At 35.6% G+C, this 26,992-nt stretch overlaps 4 protein-coding genes and 2 long non-coding RNA genes across 6 annotated transcripts; 4 read left to right on the forward strand and 2 right to left on the reverse strand.

The window, feature by feature from the left end:
• Window positions 1–2: 2 nt before the first annotated feature.
• On the forward strand, window positions 3–3,010 carry LOC124441164 (SAM and SH3 domain-containing protein 1-like). Its single transcript, XM_046991599.1, has 3 exons — window positions 3–66; window positions 538–669; window positions 1,740–3,010. The coding sequence occupies exons 1-3, from the start codon at window positions 4–6 to the stop codon at window positions 2,001–2,003; spliced, it is 459 nt and encodes a 152-aa protein (XP_046847555.1). The 5' UTR covers window position 3; the 3' UTR covers window positions 2,004–3,010.
• Window positions 3,011–3,920: 910 nt separating this feature from the next.
• On the reverse strand, window positions 3,921–4,862 carry LOC124441165. Its single transcript, XR_006946893.1, has 2 exons — window positions 4,350–4,862; window positions 3,921–4,245 (listed from the first exon to the last, which is right to left on the reverse strand). It is a non-coding gene; the product is annotated as an uncharacterized LOC124441165 (long non-coding RNA).
• Window positions 4,863–6,401: 1,539 nt separating this feature from the next.
• LOC124443366 lies at window positions 6,402–14,498 on the forward strand. The gene is made up of 8 exons (XM_046993859.1): window positions 6,402–6,417; window positions 6,765–6,908; window positions 8,451–8,585; window positions 10,683–10,807; window positions 10,970–11,012; window positions 11,163–11,845; window positions 12,339–12,470; window positions 13,273–14,498. Exons 1-8 carry the CDS (start codon window positions 6,402–6,404, stop codon window positions 13,534–13,536), a joined length of 1,542 nt encoding a protein of 513 aa, XP_046849815.1. The 3' UTR covers window positions 13,537–14,498.
• Window positions 14,499–15,727: 1,229 nt separating this feature from the next.
• LOC124442704 lies at window positions 15,728–16,615 on the reverse strand. Its single transcript, XR_006947337.1, has 2 exons — window positions 16,156–16,615; window positions 15,728–16,052 (listed from the first exon to the last, which is right to left on the reverse strand). It is a non-coding gene; the product is annotated as an uncharacterized LOC124442704 (long non-coding RNA).
• A 1,591-nt stretch (window positions 16,616–18,206) lies between these two features.
• LOC124443368 (cell wall protein DAN4-like) lies at window positions 18,207–22,385 on the forward strand. The gene is made up of 6 exons (XM_046993860.1): window positions 18,207–18,222; window positions 18,588–18,731; window positions 20,282–20,776; window positions 21,825–21,949; window positions 22,111–22,153; window positions 22,297–22,385. The coding sequence occupies exons 1-6, from the start codon at window positions 18,207–18,209 to the stop codon at window positions 22,383–22,385; spliced, it is 912 nt and encodes a 303-aa protein (XP_046849816.1).
• A 524-nt stretch (window positions 22,386–22,909) lies between these two features.
• On the forward strand, window positions 22,910–26,583 carry LOC124442800 (SAM and SH3 domain-containing protein 1-like). The gene is made up of 3 exons (XM_046993295.1): window positions 22,910–22,973; window positions 23,447–23,578; window positions 26,139–26,583. The coding sequence occupies exons 1-3, from the start codon at window positions 22,911–22,913 to the stop codon at window positions 26,400–26,402; spliced, it is 459 nt and encodes a 152-aa protein (XP_046849251.1). The 5' UTR covers window position 22,910; the 3' UTR covers window positions 26,403–26,583.
• The last annotated feature ends 409 nt before the right edge of the window (window positions 26,584–26,992 follow it).

Here is a 26,992-nt window from a genome sequence, read left to right on the forward strand (position 1 = left end):
GAAATGATCGAGAAGAAACTTGAAGAAGAAGGAGTTGATTTATTACAAGATCCTTATACAAATCAGGTAGGATTTTGGTTGTGAAAGTCGTTAGTACTGCACATACGCTTAATGATTTTCCTTAAAATGCTTATGGAAAGAATGATTAACGGCTAAATTATTTTCGAGCAATGATTTAATTTATAACCTGTTTATGTTAAATAGTTAACTAGATATGTGGAAAACGGGAGGTTCTTTGCATTCCTCCCCGGATGTAATACGTAGAAATCCTGCAAGGTTGGATGAGAGTGGCGCAAATGTATAATGTTTAGGACCAAAGACTAAAGGGTTGTGATTAGTAGAATAAGTTTTTCATGAAGTATTGCATAAATGACATCACATTATGATTTCATGAAGTATCATAGAAATGGTGACATTACAGTAGGTCTCTATTATTATACATGTATAAATAGTATTCAATAGTTAAAACAATGTCAAGTTTTGCCAATCACAAACATCCGCCATTTTAATATTTTCTTGTTGTTTTTGTTGTACCAGAATGGTAAATGGGGTGTTCCCATGACGCTGGTTGATCGATATTCCCGCGAGTTGAAGACGACGATGAGAGAAGTTGCCAAGGAAATGGATCATATAAGGGTGGAAAAATTAGATCATGTTAAGAAAAAGGCGGTGAGTTTTCATAAATATTTCATGACATTATAAAGCTTCTTTATTACGCGTCGTCCTTGTTTGATATGGTTTGTTTTGGTGTTAACCATTAAGGCGGTGTAAAAGATGAAAACTTCAATTATTATCTATTTAGTCCTTGTTTGATGTGGTTTGTTTTGGTGTTAGCCATTAAGGCGGTGTAAAAGATGAAAACTTCAATTATTATCTATTTAGTCCTTGTTTGATGTGGTTTGTTTTGATGTTAGCCATTAAGGCGGTGTAAAGGATGAAAACTTCAATTATTATCTATTTAGTCCTTGTTTGATGTGGTTTGTTTTGATGTTAACCATTAAGGCGGTGTAAAAGATGAAAACTTCAATTATTATCTATTTAGTCCTTGTTTGATGTGGTTTGTTTTGGTGTTAGCCATTAAGGCGGTGTAAAAGATGAAAACTTCAATTATTATCTATTTAGTCCTTGTTTGATGTGGTTTGTTTTGATGTTAGCCATTAAGGTGATGTAAAAGATGAAAACTTCAATTATTATCTATTTAGTCCTTGTTTGATGTGGTTTGTTTTGATGTTAGCCATTAAGGCGGTGTAAAAGATGAAAACTTCAATTATTATCTATTTAGTCCTTGTTTGATGTGGTTTGTTTTGATGTTAGCCATTAAGGCGGTGTAAAAGATGAAAACTTCAATTATTATCTATTTAGTCCTTGTTTGATGTGGTTTGTTTTGATGTTAGCCATTAAGGCGGTGTAAAAGATGAAAACTTCAATTATTATCTATTTAGTCCTTGTTTGATGTGGTTTGTTTTGATGTTAGCCATTAAGGCGGTGTGAAGGATGAAAACTTCAATTATTATGTATTTAGATGATCATATGCTTGTTATGTCTTTGTTCGTGCTTAAGATAAGACGTGAAAATCTGACTGAGTACAATTTAGCCTTTGCATTTTATTTATAATCGAGACATGTAAATTTTTGCCCGCATTGAAGGTTTTTTGCATTTGTCGTAGCCCAGAAAGTAGAATAATCGTCGCACTAGAGGTAGACATGCCAAATGAAACGGTTTTTTATTTTTTCTGTAAGGTTCCATGTGATATTTCCAGTCTTCGCTTCGCTCCAGATGTTGTGGGAAAACTTAGTTCAGTGGTGGACTGGTTGACGTCACTTGGACTGCCAATGTACATAGAAAATTTTCTGGAAGAAGGATACGATGATATGAGTATTGTACCCTATCTTTCACACGACCATCTTCGTCATGCAAATATCACAAATACTGATCATATCGCTAGACTTATTCGATCCCTTGAAAACATGGCCCCAGACACTCACTCTTACAATGGAGATTGACGAGGCCCCAGACCTCTCCTCTTACAATGGAGATTAAAGAGGCCGCAGACTTCTCCTCTTACGACGGAGGTTGATGAGGCCCATACCCTAGTCGTGTCGTGTACATTAACTAGGTCAAATGACTCAAATCTCGCTCACGACTTGTCGATAATTATTAGAAATGATAATGTATTTATATATTTTGATTCGGCTTTACGAAAGCTCGACATTGCTGCCCAAGGGATGTTCAAAATTATAATAGATGTCGATTTAACGACTGATGTAGGAAACGAACCTCGTGTCCAGGAGAAAGGACAATGGGTACGAGGTTGACACCATTGAACTGTCTTTTGAATCTGGAGTGCTCTCTTTGTTGTTGCAATCCTTAAAGCCGAAATTTAAGTTTTCTTGAGTTTTTAGATATAATTTCCATGAAATAATCTTAAAGAATGAACAAAGATCTATATAAAATGCAGTTGCAAAAACTGCCATGATACGTTTTACCTCACGAGCTCGGTTAAATAACGAAAATATTCTGATATGAATGCGTCTTAGTGTGCATCAGATGATTTATAGCACTTTCTTATAGTTAGTGTTCCAGTTTATATTATAGTTCAATGGTTGTCAGCCACCAAGCATCTCCAATAACATGCTTTTCAATAGTTTAGTGCGCTAAAACGTCATCGTACGTTTTCAACTATTTTTGTGTAGAAAAAACTAACTTCTTTCAAACCTGTTTGCTTTGGTTTGCATGCCAATATTATAAATCTATTCATGATTGTGGAATTTGTGAATCGTATTTGGCGACATTTTGTCGAATGAATTTAGTTATACACAAGTCTTAAATTCTTTTGAACTTATATATACTTGTCACTTTTCTATAATAATTTCGATATGATAAATCCTACAATGATGCAATAACATTTTTACATATATTATTTATTGAGAAATAAATTAGAATTTATCTGTGTTGAATATTTTACATATGACAATAAATAAATATTGGTATTTTAGTTTACGTATGCAAATATGCCGTGAAGTTATTCGCTTACATCATCACATGTGAATAGATTATATGTATCCGCGTCAGATTTATGTATTTATAGACTGGGTCTAGCATTTATCTTCTGAGGAACAGTCATCTATTCTCACTCACTTTCAACAAATCTTTTGTCAACATCTTTAAATCTTCAAACCTGATCTGTTTTGCAGACTTCATTAGCGCTGTCACAAATGCGTGCAAGGAATTCAATTTGCCAGGATATTTTGATTTGCACGAATAGGTACACTTGAGTTCGGTAATATTTGTTTATATCGCCGCTAGCACGATGTTCATATATGCAAAACATGTTGTATTAAAAATTCCTTTTAAAATCAAATTTTTTAATTTTACCCCGGATGAATGAATATCCTTTCCCAGTTATCAGGCAGCAATGCTAACGAGTCTTAATAGTAGACTTCCATTCGAATGCTATAGTGTACGCCCTTACTTTGATTACTTTTGTTAATTGAAGGGTAAGTTCTGTGAAACACGATCTGCACAAAAAAGAGATGTGCTCGAATTATCATGAATATGAACAGTGACACTGATCAAGTTGTTGGTTTGAAGACTCTTAAGAAAAGGAAGAAAGGCCAAAAAGCAAGGCTAGAATGATTTAAAAATTATTAAAGAATGCGGCCTCTCTGTCACTTACTAACTTCTTCTCTTTAATAGTGACAACTGAATAATGAACATTGCAAGTAGTCATTGGCTAACACAATCACGTTCAAATAATTTCAAACAAATAAAGCTGGCAAAGTCCCTTTCAAGCAAAATTTGCAACTCACAATTAAAGTTGAAGGATCTTATATATATATCATGAAAAGAATATTACATAGACTCTGGTAACAATGTTGCTTAACACATGAATTGACTAAATTTGTATCAGTGGAAAAAAATTTCAGTGACGAAAACAGAATTTTGTTTTATTTTCTACAGACTTACGCTATTACAGTAAAAAGAATTGTCAACGACGACATACATAGCTACATTGTTACTGTCACTTCTTGAATAAGGAATTAGCATCCAGCTAACCCCAGCGCCTCCACGATACCTACGTTTCCATACGAGGATTGAACTTAGCACGAAAACGAGGATAAGAACGAGCTAGAGAATCTAAACGCACACGGTAACGTTTTCTTGCATTGTTTTTCCTATTCTTCTGATCCTTATGAAACGCAGGGTCGGTGATACCAATCGCTTCACTTTCATCATCACTGTAGGCTTGACAAAATCAATATGATATACAAATGAGAAGGATTGTTAGTTTACTTTCTTTTAAAACACTAAGTAATAACAAAAATGTAGCATGACTGCAAAATATATACCTGATTGTGGCAAGACAACCATTACGGCCAAAAGTGCACACAAAATAACCAACTTCATTTTATTTTCTTCTTCTTAACCTTCTTGTAAGAAACATTTACACTTTCTGATGCCAGCATCTCGAGTCTTGTGCTTTATAACTGTCCGTATTATGCAGATTTCTAGCTGTTTTTGTAATAAATTGAAAGACTGTTTTACTTGATAGATCGTTTTAAACAATCTAATTATAACAAATTACGATATGTTCCCATAGCGATTATCGCGCAAAACGGAAAGAATACGCTCAACAATTGATTCCAAATCCGCATCTATAATTTCAAGGAGTTGCAATTTCTTGATTTTTCATTCATAACTAAAGCAAATATTTTAACTAAATATTTTAAGTAATGATTAAAACTCTAAGTGTTCATACTCTGACGTCGTCGGGTAAATATCTCAAACGTCCCACTGAGCAATTATGAATCTATATCTCTCTCGAGTCATGAATGATGATAAAGCTGAAATGGGTGCAATGTCGCAATCATACTTGTCAGATAAAAATATTATTGTGACAAAACTGATCATGCATTTGCCAGGCAAAAAGCGAATTCTAACTATAAATAAATTACCCAACATAAACCCTTTTATGCGGCATATGTTATTACACTTCACACTAATTCACAATGATAATACACAATTGACACCCACACATTACAGCTAAAAATATCACACCTAAATCACACTTCACAACTAAAAACATTTCACTTCACACTAATTCACAATGATAATATACATTTCCTGCACACACAATACAATAACGTTAGAAGCAGATAACAAATACGGCTAACCTAACGTTAGTCAAACTCTATGACTCTGAAGATGACTACCGCTAAGGTTGTCGAAACGTCAGTCAACAACAACAAAAATAGTCCTTTTCAGGACTATACCAACCTGGACGATCTACATTTACAAAAATGTAAAAGTTTTATGTTGGGCAATTATATTTATACTTAGGATAAGATAGAAATACATCACATAGGTATTTGTTACTAATTGAAGATACAAAGGTTCGTCTTATGGTAACGAGTCGATGATTGATATACATTTCAATTATATTTTCCTTCATGAAATTCAATTACAGCTGATACGTGCAAAAATTTTGAGCGCTAGGAGCCAAAAGGAGTACAAAAAAAATGCAAAATATTTCAAATTCAGCAATCAAAAATTGCAAATTCAACCATAAAATTGCTTTAATTGTATAATTAGAGCCAAGGCTTAGACTCTCCAGCTGTGGTGCAATTATATTAAGTGCTGCTGTTACGTGGAATATTCGAATCCTGTGAAGCCGACACGTAAATTCTAAATTATGAACATTGCAAGTCTTGTAAGTTGTAAAAGCCTTTTTCAAAATATAGCATTTATCAATAGGGAGACATTTATCGCAAAGCAACAATTAGCAAGAATCTACAATGCCAGATAAAGGCGAAATAATGGATATATAAACCAACAATACATCCCACAAAAAATGTCAAACACAATTAAAACTTTAATTCTTGGTTATTTTTAACGTCGGCGTATTTCAAAGGCTGGTATAAAGAAAGCCGCGACCTCTTTGAAATTGTTGCTGCTGAAAATGAAATATTTTAAAAGCTGAATCCTGTTTTCTGACGACACGTTAGCATAACATGTAAAATTTTCATCGATTTTACTTTCCGTTCAAATTTTTGCAAGAGTGTTTCTTTCTGGTTTCCAGGCGAACCACATTATCATGTAAATCATGATATATTTAGTCAATCCGGTGCTAAGCAGTCATCCTCAATCGATGATATTGATATCTCTTGATTGCTTCGTACAACTGTTGTAGAAAATCACAGATGTGATAAAAGGCAAGTAATAAAATTTATGAATTTAACAACAATTTAATTTAATCCGTGCATGTAGAAAAAAGCCAATAAAAAACCAAATGAAACTTTGAATTTTATCTAAGGTTAATTAAAAAATCAGAGACTACAAATGTATATACACACAATGATATCACTCGACCATTTTATAAAGTTTCAAAACTATGAATAATTATGGGACTTGGGAAAGGTGAGCACGATCTATTACTAGAGATCAGACTAAAGTATGTAGCTCAGTGGCTTTAACATGGATATTATTTGGAGAGAGATTGATTCATATTTGTCCCTCGACTGCTTAACGGTTGATCGCGTAACACGGTTCGTCTGAATTTGAAAGATAAAGCGCAAAACTATAAAACGATTTATTACAACGCATGCACTGCTAGGTCAATAGCTGAAATTGCATTAGCCTTTGCAAACTGATCTGTGCTCAATCAAAAAACCAATCAAAGAGAATTTGCAAATCAATACGTGCCAGAAGAAATATTCAAATATTTATTTTATATCTAATCGTTTCGCATTATTATTTATTTGTAGAGGACATAAAAGATGGTCTTTTTCATGATTTAATTATACAAATCCTGGAGACGTTTGCGAGAACTCTTGCGCAGGTGCGAACTCTCGACTTTCATCCTAGGGCTTGTACTGATCTGCTTTCGAGTTCATCCAAAGATATCCTCGGTTTGCATAATGCAGCACAGTCTTTTTAAATCCTATTTAAGATTTCAAAAACGCCTTACAGAGAATAAGAAGTTTTGGGATTATCTGCACGGAATAGTATCTTTTTTTGTTAAGTAATTTGGAAGGTCATGGTTAATGAAGAAGAACATTAACATAGATAAATATTGTAGTATTCCGAATAAAATTTTTGTTTAAAGCAAAAATGACCAACAATAAAGTCACACGATGTACACTGAAAGAAAGTAAAAGTTAGCCGGGCATATCTCTATGGGTCATTGTATGCATGCAAAGAAAGAGATCTAGAAGAGTCCTCGTTGCCAATTTAACAGCAATGACTTTTGGAGAACATGTATGATTGCTGCCTTTAATTAGTTATGAAAAAGATTTGTAACGAAGCATCAAACGTCGTTGGTTAGCAGTAAAGGATCCTGGATGAAGTCCACTGGCTTTTCTTACAAGTTTTACTTTATGTCACATGCATATGTTACGTAGCAAGACCGTTTATTTAGAGCTGCTGTGCAAATATTTCAATGTTCATTCACTGTAAAAAAAACAATGTTAATGTTCTAAATATTTCATATCAAGACAAAACTCTCGGGATGGCCACGCGTTTTGAAACCTCTTGTCAACTTAATGTGCAATGCGAAATATTCGCTTTCGTTTAAAAGATCAACCGAAATCAAGGACATAGTATAAATTTGTTTTCTTCCTTGACTTTGGTATACGATCTATTCACATCAACAATTGAGGGGTATTTAGTGCAAGTTCGATAAACCCTGCTGAGAAACATTTTAACTCTTGTTGTACACAGTGACGTAGCCGGCCTGGTGTTCGTTGTTGCGTGGGGGTGGGGGTGCAAAATTCAAATATTCATGTTCTGTCTTGTTCATTTCATTGAAATCAATTGTTTTCTGCGGATTAAAAAACATGTATACATGAATATCTTTCCTCTCACCACAACCAATTATCAATGCTAGCTAAGCTTTCGGTTGTAAACAATCGCTGTATTTTCTAACACCTTAGTTATTGTGCTCGCGAGATAAGTGGTGCATCACACACTTTCACACCCGTAATAGGTATATAGTTTTAATCGAATCAGGGGGGTACTTCCTCACTATAGCAAACTTAGAACGTGGTTACCATTTACAGGGGGCTGAGAGGAAAGATTCAAAGAAGAAGAAAGGTGGTGGTATTTTCAGTCGAAGCAGCTTTAAGCGTCGATCCAGCGGACATAATTCAGAGATAATGGCTTCTAATATACAATTGTTTGACAAGGACAGGATGGAATTGATGAGGAAAATAAAAAATAAGGAAATAACATCGGAGGAAGCATGGGATCAATTGAGAAGGTACGAGTAGCTATGTAAGAATGGATTTATACTCTTTATTTAGCGTGGTATCTCATATGACTCTATTTCTAACAAGCTCCTTTTCCAAGAAGCCTGCCCTATCTAATAGACTACGCTATTTAACAAGCTGCCCCTGGGAAAGTATACAATTCGACAACTGTTCAACTTTGCAACACATCAACTTTCTACACAGGTTTGTCAACTGTTCAACTTTGCAACACATCAACTTTCTACTCAGGTTTGTCAACTGTTCAACTTTGCAACACATCAACTTTCTACACAGGTTCGTCAACTGTTCAACTTTGCAACACATCAAGTTTCTACACAGGTTTGTCAACTGTTCAACTTTGCAACACATCAACTTTCTACACAGATTTGTCAACTGTTCAACTTTGCAACACATCAACTTTCTACCAGGTTTGTCAACTGTTCAACTTTGCAACACATCAACTTTCTACTCAAGTTTGTCAACTGTTCAACTTTGCAACACATCAACTTTCTACACAGGTTTGTCAACTGTTCAACTTTGCAACACATCAACTTTCTACACAAGTTCGTCAACTGTTCAACTTTGCAAGACATCAACTTTCTACACAGGTTCGTCAACTGTTCAACTTTGCAACACATCAACTTTCTACACAAGTTCGTCAACTGTTCAACTTTGCAAGACATCAACTTTCTACACAGGTTCGTCAACTGTTCAACTTTGCAACACATCAACTTTCTACACAGGTTCGTCAACTGTTCAACTTTGCAACACATCAACTTTCTACACAAGTTCGTCAACTGTTCAACTTTGCAACACATCAACTTTCTACACAGGTTCGTCAACTGTTCAACTTTGCAACACATCAACTTTCTACACAAGTTCGTCAACTGTTCAACTTTGCAACACATCAAGTTTCTACACAGGTTTGTCAACTGTTCAACTTTGCAACACATCAACTTTCTACACAAGTTCGTCAACTGTTCAACTTTGCAACACATCAACTTTCTACACAGGTTCGATAACTGTTTAACTTTGCAACACATCAACTTTCTACTCAGGTTCGTCAACTGTTCAACTTTGCAACACATCAACTTTCTACTCAGGTTCGTCAACTGTTCAACTTTGCAACACATCAACTTTCTACTCAGGTTCGTCAACTGTTCAACTTTGCAACACATCAACTTTCTACACAGGTTTGTCAACTGTTCAACTTTGCAACACATCAAGTTTCTACACAGGTTTGTCAACTGTTCAACTTTGCAACACATCAACTTTCTACACAAGTTCGTCAACTGTTCAACTTTGCAACACATCAACTTTCTACACAGGTTCGTCAACTGATCAACTTTGCAACACATCAACTTTCTACACAGGTTCGTCAACTGATCAACTTTGCAACACATCAACTTTCTACACAGGTTCGTCTTTGACAACGCAAACTATAACCTACTAATGTGTTGATTTACACCAGTGACAATCATCAAGCTTAAAGATGACTACCGCTAAGGTTGTCGAAACGTCAGTCAAAAACAAAAACAGTCCTTCTCAAGACTATACCAACCTGGACGATGTACATTTACAAACATGTAACGATACTCTCGGGTTCAAACCATTTACTTTAATCATCAAGCTTGTCTGTCGTCCGTTGACATTGACCGGAAGTAAATACGTTGTTTTACACCAATGACAATCATCAAGCTTGTCTGTCATGCGTTGACATTGACCGGAAGTAAATACGTTGTTTTACACCAATGACTGTTATCAAGGTTACCCTGCATAGACATTAACCTAAAGTAAATATGTTTGTTGCCAATTGCAGTTGTCAAGCATGTCTAAAGCCTAGTTCAAATATAGTTGTAACAGTTGTAATTCAGGCAATTTTTTCAAACTGGGTCAAATTTACATGCGGCTTTTCATCGCTTATATTTGATAAAAAACGTCCGGGCTAGGTTTTTGTGACAAGTTTTTTCATTGGCAAGGCTTGGTCAATGGATTTTGATGTATTATCGTAAAAGAAATGAAAAGAAAAATGAAATTGCCATTGCCGAATAGCGTTCACGTATAAATTAAGATGGCGACTGTTGTAATTGTTGTAGACATTGAACTAGATTCATCTTCTTCAACAGCTCCCGATTTGTCTGCGATTAAATTACAACAATTGCAACGGGCGTTCACATATAGTTGCAAGTAATTGTTGTAGACCTTCATCGCCGACAGAAATACAAAAAATACAACTATATGTGAACTAGGCTTAACATAAAAATAGACCGGAAGTAAATATGTTGTAGCACGCCATTGACAGTCAACAAGCTTGTCCTACACACAATGCGATGCCGACGTTGAGTGTAGGAGTATCACGACGTGTTTTGCGACATCTTGCTACTTTGTCTTGTGAAGTAAAACCAATTTATCGTAATTTTTATCACAATTTTTCAGATTCTAATGTGGACATTTCTCAAAGCACCAGCAATATCCCATCTTCGACTACCTCGGACTCATCACCAAATTCAACCCAAGGACTATCTCGCAAACACAGAGTGGACACTGACAGCAGTGAAACTGTAGGTTTAGTTTTCATGTTTTCTAATATCTTCCGTTCAGACCTTCGCTACTCGTTTGGACACTCTTTCTATAATAAACGAAGGCGACTTCTTAGCATGAATTTTAACCCTAAGAATGTCTTCGTAAATATGTAATCCTGACTATTTTTTGTTCCGTTTTAGCTATGTTCCAGTGGTAGTGTCGAATTTGATACAAACGCTCAAGGTATATGTGCGCTTCACACTCCCCCCCCCCCGGAATTTTTTATCGAGGAAGAAAACTTCAATGAACTACTGTGTTTTTTATATTGAATTACTGAGTTACATATGATTTTTTTATGATTTACATTTTCCTATATTCTCTCGTCTTTCACAGTTTCTCATCATGGTCTTTCACCGGCGTCTTCAAAATTTCCAAAGAACGATGTTCGACGAGCGGCTTCCGAGAAAAAAAGAACAAATAAGATGAATGAGGAGGAAAATCGTCGCAGTACCATATCCAACTCGGATTTAAATAACGCATCTTCGGGTAGTCTTTCTCACTCACAAGAAAACGTCAATAATCAGCCTCCCATTCCGCCATCGAAAAAGCCATCACGAGCTAACATCGGTAAAAACATCCCATCGGGTTTGCGGACCCCGGACATTTCGGCTAGTGCCGGGAAATCACCGCAAATCGAGAGGAAATCGAAACCGGATATTATTACCAAACAACATGAAGGAGGAAAACCTGTTTTACCACCCAAGCCGGCTCTCCCAAGTAAACCAGCGAAACTTCCTCCTAAGCCGATGACATCTAATAGTTTACCTAGAAACGCCCCCCTTAGGTCTATTGCCAACGGCAATTTAATTGAAGATGCCACACAAGATACGAGGACTAAAGGCGAGGTGACGTCACAGATTTTGACGTCACGGCAGGCAAGGAAGGTGCCACCAAAACCATCGCCTGCGACTAGGGTTTCCCGCCATAAACCGAGTGGAGCTAAACTTTTGGAAATGATCGAGAAGAAACTTGAAGAAGAAGGAATTGATTTATTACAAGATCCTTATACAAATCAGGTGGGATTTTGGTTGTGAAAGTCGCTAGTACTGCACATACGTTTAATGATTTTCCTTAAAAATGCTTATTTAAAGAATGAATAACGGCTAAATTATTTTTGAGCAATGATTTACTTTATAACTATATGATTGTTGACAACCTGTTTATGTTAAATAGTTAACTAGATATGTAGAAAACGGGAGGTTCTTTACATTCCTCCCCGGATGTAATACGTAGAAATCCTGCAAGGTTGGATGTGAGTGTGGCGCAAATGTATAATGTTTAGGACCAAAGACTAAAGGGTTGTGATTAGTAGAGTAAGTCTTTCATGAAGTATTGCATAAATAACATCACATTATGATTTCATGAAGTATCATAAAAATGGTGACATTACAGTCGGTCTCTATTATTATATATGTATAAATAGTATTCAATAGTTAAAACAATGTCAAGTTTTTGCCAATCACAAACATCCGCCATTTTAATATTTTCTTGTTGTTTTTGTTGTACCAGAATGGTAAATGGGGTGTTCCCATGACGCTGGTTGATCGATATTCCCGCGAGTTGAAGACGACGATGAGAGAAGTTGCCAAGGAAATGGATCATATAAGGGTGGAAAAATTAGATCATGTTAAGAAAAAGGCGGTGAGTTTTCATAAATTTTTCATGACATTATAAAGCTTCTTTATTACGCGTCGTCCTTGTTTGATATGGTTTGTTTTGGTATTAATCATTAAGGCGGTGTAAAAGATGAAAACTTCAATTATTATCTATTTAGTCCTTGTTTGATATGGTTTGTTTTGGTGTTAGCCATTAAGGCGGTGTAAAAGATGAAAACTTCAATTATTATGTATTTAGTCCTTGATTGATATGGTTGTTTTGATGTTAACCATTAAGGCGGTGTAAAAGATGAAAACTTCAATTATTATGTATTTAGTCCTTGATTGATATGGTTTGTTTTGATGTTAACCATTAAGGCGATGTAAAAGATGAAAACTTCAATTATTATGTATTTAGATGATCATATGTTTGTTATGTCTTTGTTTGTGCGTAAGATAAGACGTGAAAATCTGACTGAGTACAATTGAGCCTCGGTTCGCATGATTTTTCTCCATTATTGAAAGAATTTATTTATTGTAGGTTTTCATGTGTCGTTGTTTTGTAAGCAGCTCCTTTGTGAAACGTTGTCTTTGTGAAACTTTGTCTTTCTGAAACGTTGAGATTTTTTTGCTCGAATGAAAACTAACGCAATTAAAAATTTCACTGAAATTTGAAACTTTCTAAAAAAGCTGCGACATCGTCATTTGCATTTTATTTATAATCGAGACATGTAAATTTTTGCCCGCATTGAAGGTTTTTTGTTTTTGTAATAGCCCAGAAAGTAGAATAATCGTCGCACAAGAAGTAGACATGCCAAATGAAACGGTTTTTTTATTTTTTCTGTAAGGTTCCATGTGATATTTCCAGTCTTCGCTTCGCTCCAGATGTTGTGGGAAAACTTAGTTCAGTGGTGGACTGGTTGACGTCACTTGGACTGCCAATGTACATAGAAAATTTTCTGGAAGAAGGATACGACGATATGAGTATTGTACCCTATCTTTCACACGACCATCTTCGTCATGCAAATATCACAAATACTGATCATATCGCTAGACTTATTCGATCCCTTGAAAACATGGCCCCAGACACTCACTCTTACAATGGAGATTGACGAGGCCCCAGACATCTCATCTTACAATGGAGATAAAAGAGGCCCCAGACTTCTCCTCTTATGACAGAGATTGATGAGGCCCAGACCCTTGTCGTGTAGTGTACATTAACTAGGTCAAATGACTCAAATCTCGCTCACGACTTGTCGATAATTATTAGAAATGATAATGTATTTATATATTATGATTCGGCTTTACGAAAACTCGACATTGCTGCCCAAGGGATGTTCAAAATTATAATAGATATCGATTTAACGGCTGATGTAGGAAACGAACCTCGTGTCCAGGAGAAAGGACAATGGGTACGAGGTTGACACCATTAAACTGTTTTTTGAATCTGGAATGCTCTCTTTGTTGTTGCAATCCTTGAAGCCGAAATTTAAGTTTTCTTGAGTTTTTAGATACAATTTCCATGAAATAATTTTAAAGAATAAACAAAGATCTTCATAAAATACAGTTGCACAAACTGCCATGATACGTTTTACCTCACGAGCTCGGGTAAATAACGAAAATATTCTGATATGAATGCGTCTTAGTGTGCATCAGATGATTTATAGCACTACTGTTGGAGTTAGTGTTCCAGTTTATATTATAGTTCAATGGTTGTCAGCCACCAAGCATCTCCAACACCATGCTTTTCAATGGTTTAGCGCGCTAAAACGTCATCGTACGTTTTAAACTATTTTTGTGTAGAAGAAACTAACTTCTTTCAAACCTGTTTGTTTTGGTTTGCATGCCAATATTGTTAATCTATTCATGATTGTGGAATTTGTGAATCATATTTGACGGCATTTTGTCGAATGAATTAATTTACACACAAGTCTTGAATTCTTTTGAACAAATATATACTTGTCACTTTTCTATAATAACTTCGATATGATAAATCCTACAATGATGCAATAACGTTTTTACATATATTATTTATTGAGAAATAAATTAGAATTTATCTGTGTTGAATATTTTACATATGAGAATAAATAAATATTGGTATTTTAGTTTACGTATGCAAATATGCCGTGAAGTTATTCGCTTTACATTATCACATGTGATTAGATTATATGTATCCGCGTCAGATTTATGTATTTATAAACACTGGGTCTAGCATTTTTCTTCTGAAGAACAGTCATCTATTCTCACTCACTTTCAACAAATCTTTTGTCAACATCTTTAAATCTTCAAACCTGATCTGTTTTGCAGACTTGATTAGCGCTGTCACAAATGCGTGCAAGTAATTCAATTTGCCAGGATATTTTGGTTTGCACGAATAGGTACACTTGAGTTCTGTATATATTTATTTATATCGCCGCTAGCACGATGTTCATATAGGCAAAACATGTTGTATTAAAAATTCTTTTTTAAATCAAATTTTTTCAATTTTACTCCGGATGAATGAATATCCTTTCCCAGTTATCAGGCAGCAATGCTAACAAGTCTTAATAGTAGACTTTCATCCGAATGCTATAGTGTACGCCCTTACTTTGATTACTTTTGTTAATTGAAGGGTAAGTTCTGTGAAACACGATCTGCACAAAATTGATGTGCTCGAATTATCATGACTATGAACAATGACACTGATCAAGTTGTTGGTTTGAAGACACTTTAGAAAAGGAAGAAAGGCCAAAAAGCAAGCCTAGAATGATTTGAAAATTATTAAAGAATGCGGCCTCTCTGTCACTTACTAACTTCTTCTCTTTTAATAGTGACAACTGAATAATGAACATTGCAAGTAGTCATTGGCTACCACAATCACGTTCAAATAATTTCAAACAAATAAAGCTGGCAAAGTCCCTTTCAAGCAAAATTTGCAACTCACAATTAAAGTTGAAGGATCTTATATATATATCATGAAAAGAATATTACATATCTGAAAAAGACTTAACCTTAAATTTATAAATACACCATGCCATCTTCGATGATAGTATTTTCATATGTAGGTGGTAATTCGCAAATAGTTAATACGTACTTTTAACTTTACTGTAAATTTCTATTCCGTACGATTCTCGTGAATACCAACGTAAGTTGAAGATGTTACCGTGTTTACCCTAGGAGAAACAACCCTGAGAAAAACAACCCCAGGAAATACAACCTTGGGAAAAACAATCCTAGGAAACTATAAGCCCCCCTGTCAACAAGACTCTGGTAACAATGTTGCTTAACACATGAATTGACTAAATTTGTATCAGTGGAAAAAAATTTCAGTGACGAAAACAGAATTTTGTTTTATTTTCTACAGACTTACGCTATTACAGTAAAAAGAATTGTCAACGACGACATACATAGCTACATTGTTACTGTCACTTCTTGAATAAGGAATTAGCATCCAGCTAACCCCAGCGCCTCCACGATACCTACGTTTCCATACGAGGATTGAACTTAGCACGAAAACGAGGATAAGAACGAGCTAGAGAATCTAAACGCACACGGTAACGTTTTCTTGCATTGTTTTTCCTATTCTTCTGATCCTTATGAAACGCAGGGTCGGTGATACCAATCGCTTCACTTTCATCATCACTGTAGGCTTGACAAAATCAATATGATATACAAATGAGAAGGATTGTTAGTTTACTTTCTTTTAAAACACTAAGTAATAACAAAATGTAGCATGACTGCAAAATATATACCTGATTGTGGCAAGACAACCATTACGGCCAAAAGTGCACACAAAATAACCAACTTCATTTTATTTTCTTCTTCTTAACCTTCTTGTAAGAAACATTTACACTTACTGATGCCAGCATCTCGAGTCTTGTGCTTTATAACTGTCCGTATTATGCAGATTTCTAGCTGTTTTTGTAATAAATTGAAAGACTGTTTTACTTGATAGATCGTTTTAAACAATCTAATTATAACAAATTACGATATGTTCCCATAGCGATTATCGCGCAAAACGGAAAGAATACGCTCAACAATTGATTCCAAATCCGCATCTATAATTTCAAGGAGTTGCAATTTCTTGATTTTTCATTCATAACTAAAGCAAATATTTTAACTAAATATTTTAAGTAATGATTAAAACTCTAAGTGTTCATACTCTGACGTCGTCGGGTAAATATCTCAAACGTCCCACTGAGCAATTATGAATCTATATCTCTCGAGTCATGAATGATGATAAAGCTGAAATGGGTGCAATGTCGCAATCATACTTGTAAGATAAAAATATTATTGTGACAAAACTGACCATGGATTTGCCAGGCAAAAAGCGAATTCTAACTATAAATAAATTACCCAACATAAACCCTTTTATGCGGCATATGTTATTACACTTCACACTAATTCACAATGATAATACACAATTGACACCCACACATTACAGCTAAAAATATCACACCTAAATCACACTTCACAACTAAAAACATTTCACTTCACACTAATTCACAATGATAATATACATTTCCTGCACACACAATACAATAACGTTAGAAGCAGATAACAAATACGGCTAACCTAACGTTAGTCAAACTCTATGACTCTGAAGATGACTACCGCTAAGGTTGTCGAAACGTCAGTCAACAACAACAAAAATAGTCCTTTTCAGGACTATACCAACCTGGACGATCTACATTTACAAAAATGTAAAAGTTTTATGTTGGGCAATTATATTTATACTTAGGATAAGATAGAAATATATCACATAGGTATTTGTTACTAATTGAAGATACAAAGGTTCGTCTTATGGTAAGGAGTCGATAATTGATACACATTTCAATTATATTTTCCTTCATAAAATTCAATTAGAGCTGAAACGTGCAAAAATTTTGAGCGTTAGGAGTCAAAAGGAGTACAAAAAAAATGCAAAATATTTCAAATTCAGCAATCAAAAATTGCAAATTCAACCATAAAATTGCTTTAATTGTATAATTAGAGCCAAGGCTTAGACTCTCCAGCTGTGGTGCAATTATATTAAGTGCTGCTGTTACGTGGAATATTCGAATCCTGTGAAGCCGACACGTAAATTCTAAATTATGAACATTGCAAGTCTTGTAAGTTGTAAAAGCCTTTTTCAAAATATAGCATTTATCAATAGGGAGACATTTATCGCAAAGCAACAATTAGCAAGAATCTACAATGCCAGATAAAGGCGAAATAATGGATATATAAACCAACAATACATCCCACAAAAAATGTCAAACACAATTAAAACATTAATTCTTGGTTATTTTTAACGTCGGCGTATTTCAAAGGCTGGTATAAAGAAAGCCGCGACCTCTTTGAAATTGTTGCTGCTGAAATGAAATATTTTAAAAGCTGAATCCTGCTTTCTGACGACACGTTAGCATAACATGTAGAATTTTCATCGATTTTACTTTCCGTTCAAATTTTTGCAAGAGTGTTTCTTTCTGGTTTCCAGGCGAACCACATTATCATGTAAATCATGATATATTTAGTCAATCCGGTGCTAAGCAGTCATCCTCAATCGATGATATTGATATCTCTTGATTGCTTCGTACAACTGTTGTAGAAAATCACAGATGTGATAAAAGGCAAGTAGTAAAATTTATGAATTTAACAACAATTTAATTTAATCCGTGCATGTAGAAAAAAAGCCAATAAAAAACCAAATGAAACTTTGAATTTTATCTAAGGTTAATTAAAAAAATCAGAGACTACAAATGTATATACACACAATGATATCACTCGACCATTTTATAAAGTTTCAAAACTATGAATAATTATGGGACTTGGGAAAGGTGAGCACGATCTATTACTAGAGATGACAGTCTAATAAAGGTCACTAAAATAGTATGTAGCTCAGTGGCTTTAACATGGATATTATTTGGAGAAAGATTGATTCATATTTGTCCCTCGACTGCTTAACGGTTGATCGCGTAACACGGTTCGTCTGAATTTGAAAGATAAAGCGCAAAACTATAAAATGATTTATTACAACGCATGCACTGCTTGGTCAATAGCTGAAATTGCATTAGCCTGTGCAAACTGATCTGTGCTCAATCAAAAAACCAATCAAAGAGAATTTGCAAATCAATACGTGCCAGAAGAAATATTCGAATATTTATTTTATATCTAATCGTTTCGCATTATTATTTATTTGTAGAGGACATAAAAGATGGTCTTTTTCATGATTTAATTATACAAATCCTGGAGACGTTTACGAGAACTCTTGCGCAGGTGCGAACTCTCGACTTTCATCCTAGGGCTTGTACTGATCTGCTTTCGAGTTCATCCAAAGATATCCTCGGTTTGCATAATGCAGCACAGTCTTTTTAAATCCTATTTAAGATTTCAAAAACGCCTTACAGAGAATAAGAAGTTTTGGGATTATCTGCACGGAATAGTATCTTTTTTTGTTAAGTAATTTGGAAGGTCATGGTTAATGAAGAAGAACATTAACATAGATAAATATTGTAGTATTCCGAATAAAATTTTTGTTTAAAGCAAAAATGACCAACAATAAAGTCACACGATGTACACTGAAAGAAAGTAAAAGTTAGCCGGGCATATCTCTATGGCTCATTGTATGCATGCAAAGAAAGAGATCTAGAAGAGTCCTTCCTCGTTGCCAATTTAACAGCAATGACTTTTGGAGAACATGTATGATTGCTGCCTTTAATTAGTTATGAAAAAGATTTGTAACGAAGCATCAAACGTCGTTTGTTAGCAGTAAAGGATCCTGGATGAAGTCCACTCGCTTTTCTTACAAGTTTTACTTTATGTCACATGCATATGTTACGTAGCAAGACCGTTTATTTAGAGCTGCTGTGCAAATATTTCAATGTTCATTCACTGTAAAAAAAACAATGTTAATGTTCTAAATATTTCATATCAAGACAAAACTCTCGGGATGGCCGCGCGTTTTTGAAACCTCTTGTCAACTTAATGTGCAATGCGAAATATTCGCTTTCGTTTAAAAGATCAACCAAAATCAAGGACATAACATAAATTTGTTTTCTTCCTTGACTTTGGTATACGATCTATTCACATCAACAATTGTAGGGTATTTAGTGCAATTTCGATAAACCCTGCTGAGAAACATTTTAACTCTTGTTGTACACAGTGACGTAGCCGGCCTGGTGTTCGTTGTTGCGTGGGGGTGGGGGTGCAAAATTCAAATATTCATGTTCTGTCTTGTTCATTTCATCGAAATCAATTGTTTTCTGCGGATTAAAAAACATGTATACATGAATATCTTTCCTCTCACCACAACCAATTATCAATGCTAGCTAAGCTTTCGGTTGTAAAGCAATCGCTGTATTTTCTAACACCTTAGTTATTGTGCTCGCGAGATAAGTGGTGCATCTCACACTTTCACACCCCGTAATAGGTATATAGTTTTAATCGAATCAGGGGGGTACTTCCTCACTATAGCAAACTTAGAACGTGGTTACCATTTACAGGGGGCTGAGAGGAAAGATTCAAAGAAGAAGAAAGGTGGTGGTATTTTCAGTCGAAGCAGCTTTAAGCGTCGATCCAGCGGACATAATTCAGAGATAATGGCTTCCGATATACAATTGTTTGAAAAGGACAGGAATGAATTGATGAGGAAAATAAAAAATAAGGAAATAACATCGGAGGAAGCATGGGATCAATTGAGAAGGTACGAGTAGCTATGTAAGAATGGATTTATACTCTTTATTTAGCGTGGTATCTCATATGACTCTATTTCTAACAAGCCCCTTTTCCAAGAAGCCTGCCCTATCTAATAGACTACGCTATTTAACAAGCTCCCCCCTGGGAAAGTATACAATTCGACAACTGTTCAACTTTGCAACACATCAACTTTCTACACAGGTTTGTCAACTGTTCAACTTTGCAACACCTCAACTTTCTACACAGGTTTGTCAACTGTTCAACTTTGCAACACATCAACTTTCTACTCAGGTTTGTCAACTGTTCAACTTTGCAACACATCAACTTTCTACTCAAGTTTGTCAACTGTTCAACTTTGCAACACATCAACTTTCTACACAGGTTTGTCAACTGTTCAACTTTGCAACACCTCAACTTTCTACACAGGTTTGTCAACTGTTCAACTTTGCAACACATCAACTTTCTACACAGGTTTGTCAACTGTTCAACTTTGCAACACCTCAACTTTCTACACAGGTTTGTCAACTGTTCAACTTTGCAACACCTCAACTTTCTACACAGGTTTGTCAACTGCTCAACTTTGCAACACATCAACTTTCTACACAGGTTTGTCAACTGTTCAACTTTGCAACACATCAACTTTCTACACAGGTTTGTCAACTGTTCAACTTTGCAACACATCAACTTTCTACACAGGTTTGTCAACTGTTCAACTTTGCAACACCTCAACTTTCTACACAGGTTTGTCAACTGTTCAACTTTGCAACACATCAACTTTCTACACAGGTTTGTCAACTGTTCAACTTTGTAACACATCAACTTTCTACACAGGTTCGTCTTTGATAACACAAACTATAACCTACTAATGTGTTGTTTTACACCAATGACAATCATCAAGCTTGAAGATGACTACCGCTAAGGTTGTCGAAACGTCAGTCAACAACAAAAACAGTCCTTTTCAAGACTATACCAACCTGGACGATCTACATTTACAAACATGTAACGATACTCCCGCGTTCAAACCATTTACTTTAATCATCAAGCTTGTCTGTCATGCGTTGACATTGACCGGAAGTAAATACGTTGTTTTACACCAATGACTGTCATCAAGCTTACCCAACATAGACATTAACCGGAAGTAAATATGTTTGTTGCCAATTGCAGTTGTCAAGCATGTCTAAAGCCTAGTTCACATATAGTTGTAATTCAGGCGATTTTTCAAACTAGGGTCAAATTTACATGCGGCTTTTCATCGCTTATATTTCATAAAAAACGCCCGGGTTAGGTTTTTGACAAGCTTTCTCATTGGCAAGGTTTGGTCAAGGGATTTTGATGATTTATCGTAAAAGAAATGAAAAGAAGAAATGAAATTGCTATTGCCGATTAGCGTTCAAGTATAAATTTCTTAAGTCGGCGACTGTTGTAATTGTTGTAGAGATTGAACAGGATTCGACTTCTTCAACAGCTCCCGATTTGTCTGCGATTAAATTACAACAATTACAACGGGCGTTCACATATATTTGTAATTGTTTTAAACCATCATCGCCGACTGTATTACAATAATTACAACTATATGTGAACTAGGCTTAACATGAAAATTGACCGGAAGTAAATATGTTGTAGCGCGCCATTAACAGTCAACAAGCTTGTCCTGCACATGGAGTATCACGTGTTTTGCGACATCTTGCTACTTTGTCTTGTCAAATGAAACCAATTTATCATAATTTTTATCACAATTTTTCAGATTCTAACGTGGACATTTCTCAAAGCACAAGCAATATCCCATCTTCGACTGCCTCGGACTCATCACCAAATTCAACCCCAGGACTATCTCGCAAACACAGAGTGGACACTGACAGTAGTGAAACTGTAGGTTTAGTTTTCATGTTTTCCAATATCTTCCGTTCAGACCTTCGCTACTCGTTTGGACACTCTTTTTATAATAAATGAAGGCGACTTCTTAGCATGAATTTTATCCTAAGAATGTCTTCGTGAATGTGTAATCGTGACTATATTTTGTTCCGTTTTAGCTTTGTTCCAGTGGTAGTGTCGAATTTGATACAAACGTTCAAGGTATATGTGCGCTTCACACCTCCCGGAATTTTTATTGAGGAAGAAACTTTCATTGAATTACTGTGTTTTTTATATTGAATTACTGAGTTACATATGTTTTTTTTTATGATTTACATTTTCCTATATTCTCTCGTCTTTCACAGTTTCTCATCATGGTCTTTCACCGGCGTCTTCAAAATTTCCAAAGAACGATGTTCGACGAGCGGCTTCCGAGAAAAAAAAAATAAGATGAATGAGGAACAAAATCGTCGCAGTACCATATCCAACTCGGATTTAAACAACGTATCTTCGGGTAGTCTTTCTCACTCACAAGAAAACGTCAATAATCAGCCTCCCATTCCGCCATCGAAAAAGCCACCACGAGCTAACATCGGTAAAAACATCCCATCGGGTTTGCGGACCCCGGACATTTCGGGTAGTGCCGGGAAATCACCGCAAATCGATAGGAAATCGAAACCGGATATTATTACCAAACAACATGAAGGAGGAAAACCTGTTTTACCACCCAAGCCGGCTCTCCCAAGTAAACCATCGAAACTTCCTCCTAAGCCGATGACATCTAAAAGTTTACCTAGAAACGCCCCCCTTTTGTCTGTTGCCAACGGCAATTTAATTGAAGATGCCACACAAGATACGAGGACTAAAGGCGAGGTGACGTCACAGGTTTTGACGTCACGGCAGGCAAGGAAGGTGCCACCAAAACCATCGCCTGCGACTAGGGTTTCCGCCATAAACCAAGTGGAACTAAACTTTGGAAATGATCGAGAAGAAACTTGAAGAAGAAGGAGTTGATTTATTACAAGATCCTTATACAAATCAGGTAGGATTTTGGTTGTGAAAGTCGTTAGTACTGCACATACGCTTAATGATTTTCCTTAAAATGCTTATGGAAAGAATGATTAACGGCTAAATTATTTTCGAGCAATGATTTAATTTATAACCTGTTTATGTTAAATAGTTAACTAGATATGTGGAAAACGGGAGGTTCTTTGCATTCCTCCCCGGATGTAATACGTAGAAATCCTGCAAGGTTGGATGTGAGAGTGGCGCAAATGTATAATGTTTAGGACCAAAGACTAAAGGGTTGTGATTAGTAGAATAAGTTTTTCATGAAGTATTGCATAAATGACATCACATTATGATTTCATGAAGTATCATAGAAATGGTGACATTACAGTAGGTCTCTATTATTATACATGTATAAATAGTATTCAATAGTTAAAACAATGTCAAGTTTTGCCAATCACAAACATCCGCCATTTTAATATTTTCTTGTTGTTTTTGTTGTACCAGAATGGTAAATGGGGTGTTCCCATGACGCTGGTTGATCGATATTCCCGCGAGTTGAAGACGACGATGAGAGAAGTTGCCAAGGAAATGGATCATATAAGGGTGGAAAAATTAGATCATGTTAAGAAAAAGGCGGTGAGTTTTCATAAATATTTCATGACATTATAAAGCTTCTTTATTACGCGTCGTCCTTGTTTGATATGGTTTGTTTTGGTGAATGTTATGCAGTGCGGTGTTTGAAAATGAGATATGATTCGATTTAGCTGGACACAAAGGACCGAAATCAGGTGACGGGATTGAACCCACTGCGGTGCTTGGACACTGAGCTATGAAGTCACACAGTGGTGAGCAGGTCAATATTGTTGGGCTCATGTTTTCTCGTGAAATGAATGTCATATGAATGTGCCCAACAATATTGACCTGCTCACCACTGTGTGACTTCATAGCTCAGTGGTCAGAGCACTGCACCGGCACCGCAGAGGTCATGGGTTCGAATCCCGTTGAGTCACCTGATTTTTTCAGGTCCTGAGACGATTGCTTAAATTGTCCAGCTAAGTGCGAAGATCATATCTCATTTAATTTCAAACACCGCACTGCATAAAAACATTCATATGACATTCATTTCACGAGAAAACATGAGCCCAACAATATTGACCTGCTCACCACTGTGTGACTTCATAGCTCAGTGGTCAGAGCACTGCACCGGCACCGCAGAGGTCATGGGTTCGAATCCCGTTGAGTCACCTGATTTTTTCAGGTCCTGAGACGATTGCTTAAATTGTCCAGCTAAGTGCGAAGATCATATCTCATTTAAGTTTGTTTTGGTGTTAGCCATTAAGGCGGTGTAAAAGATGAAAACTTCAATTATTATCTATTTAGTCCTTGTTTGATGTGGTTTGTTTTGGTGTTAGCCATTAAGGCGGTGTAAAAGATGAAAACTTCAATTATTATCTATTTAGTCCTTGTTTGATGTGGTTTGTTTTGATGTTAGCCATTAAGGCGGTGTAAAAGATGAAAACTTCAATTATTATCTATTTAGTCCTTGTTTGATGTGGTTTGTTTTGATGTTAGCCATTAAGGTGGTGTAAAAGATGAAAACTTCAATTATTATCTATTTAGTCCTTGTTTGATGTGGTTTGTTTTGGTGTTAGCCATTAAGGCGGTGTAAAAGATGAAAACTTCAATTATTATCTATTTAGTCCTTGTTTGATGTGGTTTGTTTTGATGTTAGCCATTAAGGCGGTGTAAAAGATGAAAACTTCAATTATTATCTATTTAGTCCTTGTTTGATGTGGTTTGTTTTGATGTTAGCCATTAAGGCGGTGTAAAAGATGAAAACTTCAATTATTATCTATTTAGTCCTTGTTTGATGTGGTTTGTTTTGGTGTTAATCATTAAGGCGGTGTAAAGATGAAAACTTCAATTATTATCTATTTAGTCCTTGTTTGATGTGGTTTGTTTTGATGTTAACCATTAAGGCGGTGTAAAAGATGAAAACTTCAATTATTATCTATTTAGTCCTTGTTTGATATGGTTTGTTTTGGTGTTAGCCATTAAGGCGGTGTAAAAGATGAAAACTTCAATTATTATCTATTTAGTCCTTGTTTGATGTGGTTTGTTTTGGTGTTAACCATTAAGGCGGCGTAAAAGATGAAAACTTCAATTATTATCTATTTAGTCCTTGTTTGATGTGGTTTGTTTTGATGTTAGCCATTAAGGCGGTGTAAAAGATGAAAACTTCAATTATTATCTATTTAGTCCTTGTTTGATATGGTTTGTTTTGGTGTTAGCTATTAAGGCGGTGTAAAAGATGAAAACTTCAATTATTATCTATTTAGTCCTTGTTTGATATGGTTTGTTTTGGTGTTAGCCATTAAGGCGGTGTAAAAGATGAAAACTTCAATTATTATCTATTTAGTCCTTGTTTGATGTGGTTTGTTTTGGTGTTAGCCATTAAGGCGGTGTAAAAGATGAAAACTTCAATTATTATCTATTTAGTCCTTGTTTGATGTGGTTTGTTTTGATGTTAGCCATTAAGGCGGTGTAAAAGATGAAAACTTCAATTATTATCTATTTAGTCCTTGTTTGATGTGGTTTGTTTTGGTGTTAGCCATTAAGGCGGTGTAAAAGATGAAAACTTCAATTATTATCTATTTAGTCCTTGTTTGATATGGTTTGTTTTGGTGTTAGCCATTAAGGCGGTGTAAAAGATGAAAACTTCAATTATTATCTATTTAGTCCTTGTTTGATGTGGTTTGTTTTGATGTTAGCCATTAAGGCGGTGTAAAAGATGAAAACTTCAATTATTATCTATTTAGTCCTTGTTTGATGTGGTTTGTTTTGATGTTAGCCATTAAGGCGGTGTAAAAGATGAAAACTTCAATTATTATCTATTTAGTCCTTGTTTGATGTGGTTTGTTTTGATGTTAGCCATTAAGGCGGTGTGAAGGATGAAAACTTCAATTATTATGTATTTAGATGATCATATGCTTGTTATGTCTTTGTTCGTGCTTAAGATAAGACGTGAAAATCTGACTGAGTACAATTTAGCCTTTGCATTTTATTTATAATCGAGACATGTAAATTTTTGTCCGCATTGAAGGTTTTTTGTATTTGTCGTAGCCCAGAAAGTAGAATAATCGTCGCACTAGAGGTAGACATGCCAAATGAAACGGTTTTTTATTTTTTCTGTAAGGTTCCATGTGATATTTCCAGTCTTCGCTTCGCTGCAGATGTTGTGGGAAAACTTAGTTCAGTGGTGGACTGGTTGACGTCACTTGGACTGCCAATGTACATAGAAAATTTTCTGGAAGAAGGATACGATGATATGAGTATTGTACCCTATCTTTCACACGACCATCTTCGTCATGCAAATATCACAAATACAGATCATATCGCTAGACTTATTCGATCCCTTGAAAACATGGCCCCAGACCCTCACTCTTACAATGGAGATTGACGAGGCCCCAGACCTCTCCTCTTACAATGGAGATTAAAGAGGCCGCAGACTTCTCCTCTTACGACGGAGGTTGATGAGGCCCAGACCCTAGTCGTGTCGTGTACATTAACTAGGTCAAATGACTCAAATCTCGCTCACGACTTGTCGATAATTATTAGAAATGATAATGTATTTATATATTATGATTCGGCTTTACCAAAGCTCGACATTGCTGCCCAAGGGATGTTCAAAATTATAATAGATGTCGATTTAACGGCTGATGTAGGAAACGAACCTCGTGTCCAGGAGAAAGGACAATGGGTACGAGGTTGACACCATTGAACTGTCTTTTGAATCTGGAGTGCTCTCTTTGTTGTTGCAATCCTTGAAGCCGAAATTTAAGTTTTCTTGAGTTTTTAGATATAATTTCCATGAAATAATTTTAAAGAATAAACAAAGATCTTCATAAAATACAGTTGCACAAACTGCCATGATACGTTTTACCTCACGAGCTCGGGTAAATAACGAAAATATTCTGATATGAATGCGTCTTAGTGTGCATCAGATGATTTATAGCACTGCTATTGGAGTTAGTGCTCCAGTTTATATTA

The sequence above is a fragment of the Xenia sp. Carnegie-2017 genome, unplaced genomic scaffold (assembly GCF_021976095.1).
Source record: "Xenia sp. Carnegie-2017 unplaced genomic scaffold, XeniaSp_v1 HiC_scaffold_20, whole genome shotgun sequence".
Classification (NCBI taxonomy): Eukaryota; Metazoa; Cnidaria; class Anthozoa; order Malacalcyonacea; family Xeniidae; genus Xenia; species Xenia sp. Carnegie-2017.

Excerpts from the sequence above, each read along its gene's own strand:
- LOC124441164 (XM_046991599.1), top strand. The coding sequence starts at position 4 with ATGATCGAGAAGAAACTTGAAGAAGAAGGAGTTGATTTATTACAAGAT. Across the intron at positions 67-537 it reads AAGATCCTTATACAAATCAG|AATGGTAAATGGGGTGTTCC; the intron begins GTAGGATTTTGG and ends TTGTTGTACCAG. Across the intron at positions 670-1,739 it reads ATCATGTTAAGAAAAAGGCG|GTTCCATGTGATATTTCCAG; the intron begins GTGAGTTTTCAT and ends TTTTTCTGTAAG.
- LOC124443366 (XM_046993859.1), top strand. Across the intron at positions 8,586-10,682 it reads CACATCAAGTTTCTACACAG|ATTCTAATGTGGACATTTCT; the intron begins GTTTGTCAACTG and ends ACAATTTTTCAG. Across the intron at positions 11,846-12,338 it reads AAGATCCTTATACAAATCAG|AATGGTAAATGGGGTGTTCC; the intron begins GTGGGATTTTGG and ends TTGTTGTACCAG.
- LOC124443368 (XM_046993860.1), top strand. Across the intron at positions 18,732-20,281 it reads TTCATCCAAAGATATCCTCG|GTTTGTCAACTGTTCAACTT; the intron begins GTTTGCATAATG and ends CTTTCTACACAG. Across the intron at positions 20,777-21,824 it reads CACATCAACTTTCTACACAG|ATTCTAACGTGGACATTTCT; the intron begins GTTTGTCAACTG and ends ACAATTTTTCAG.
- LOC124442800 (XM_046993295.1), top strand. The coding sequence starts at position 22,911 with ATGATCGAGAAGAAACTTGAAGAAGAAGGAGTTGATTTATTACAAGAT. Across the intron at positions 22,974-23,446 it reads AAGATCCTTATACAAATCAG|AATGGTAAATGGGGTGTTCC; the intron begins GTAGGATTTTGG and ends TTGTTGTACCAG. Across the intron at positions 23,579-26,138 it reads ATCATGTTAAGAAAAAGGCG|GTTCCATGTGATATTTCCAG; the intron begins GTGAGTTTTCAT and ends TTTTTCTGTAAG.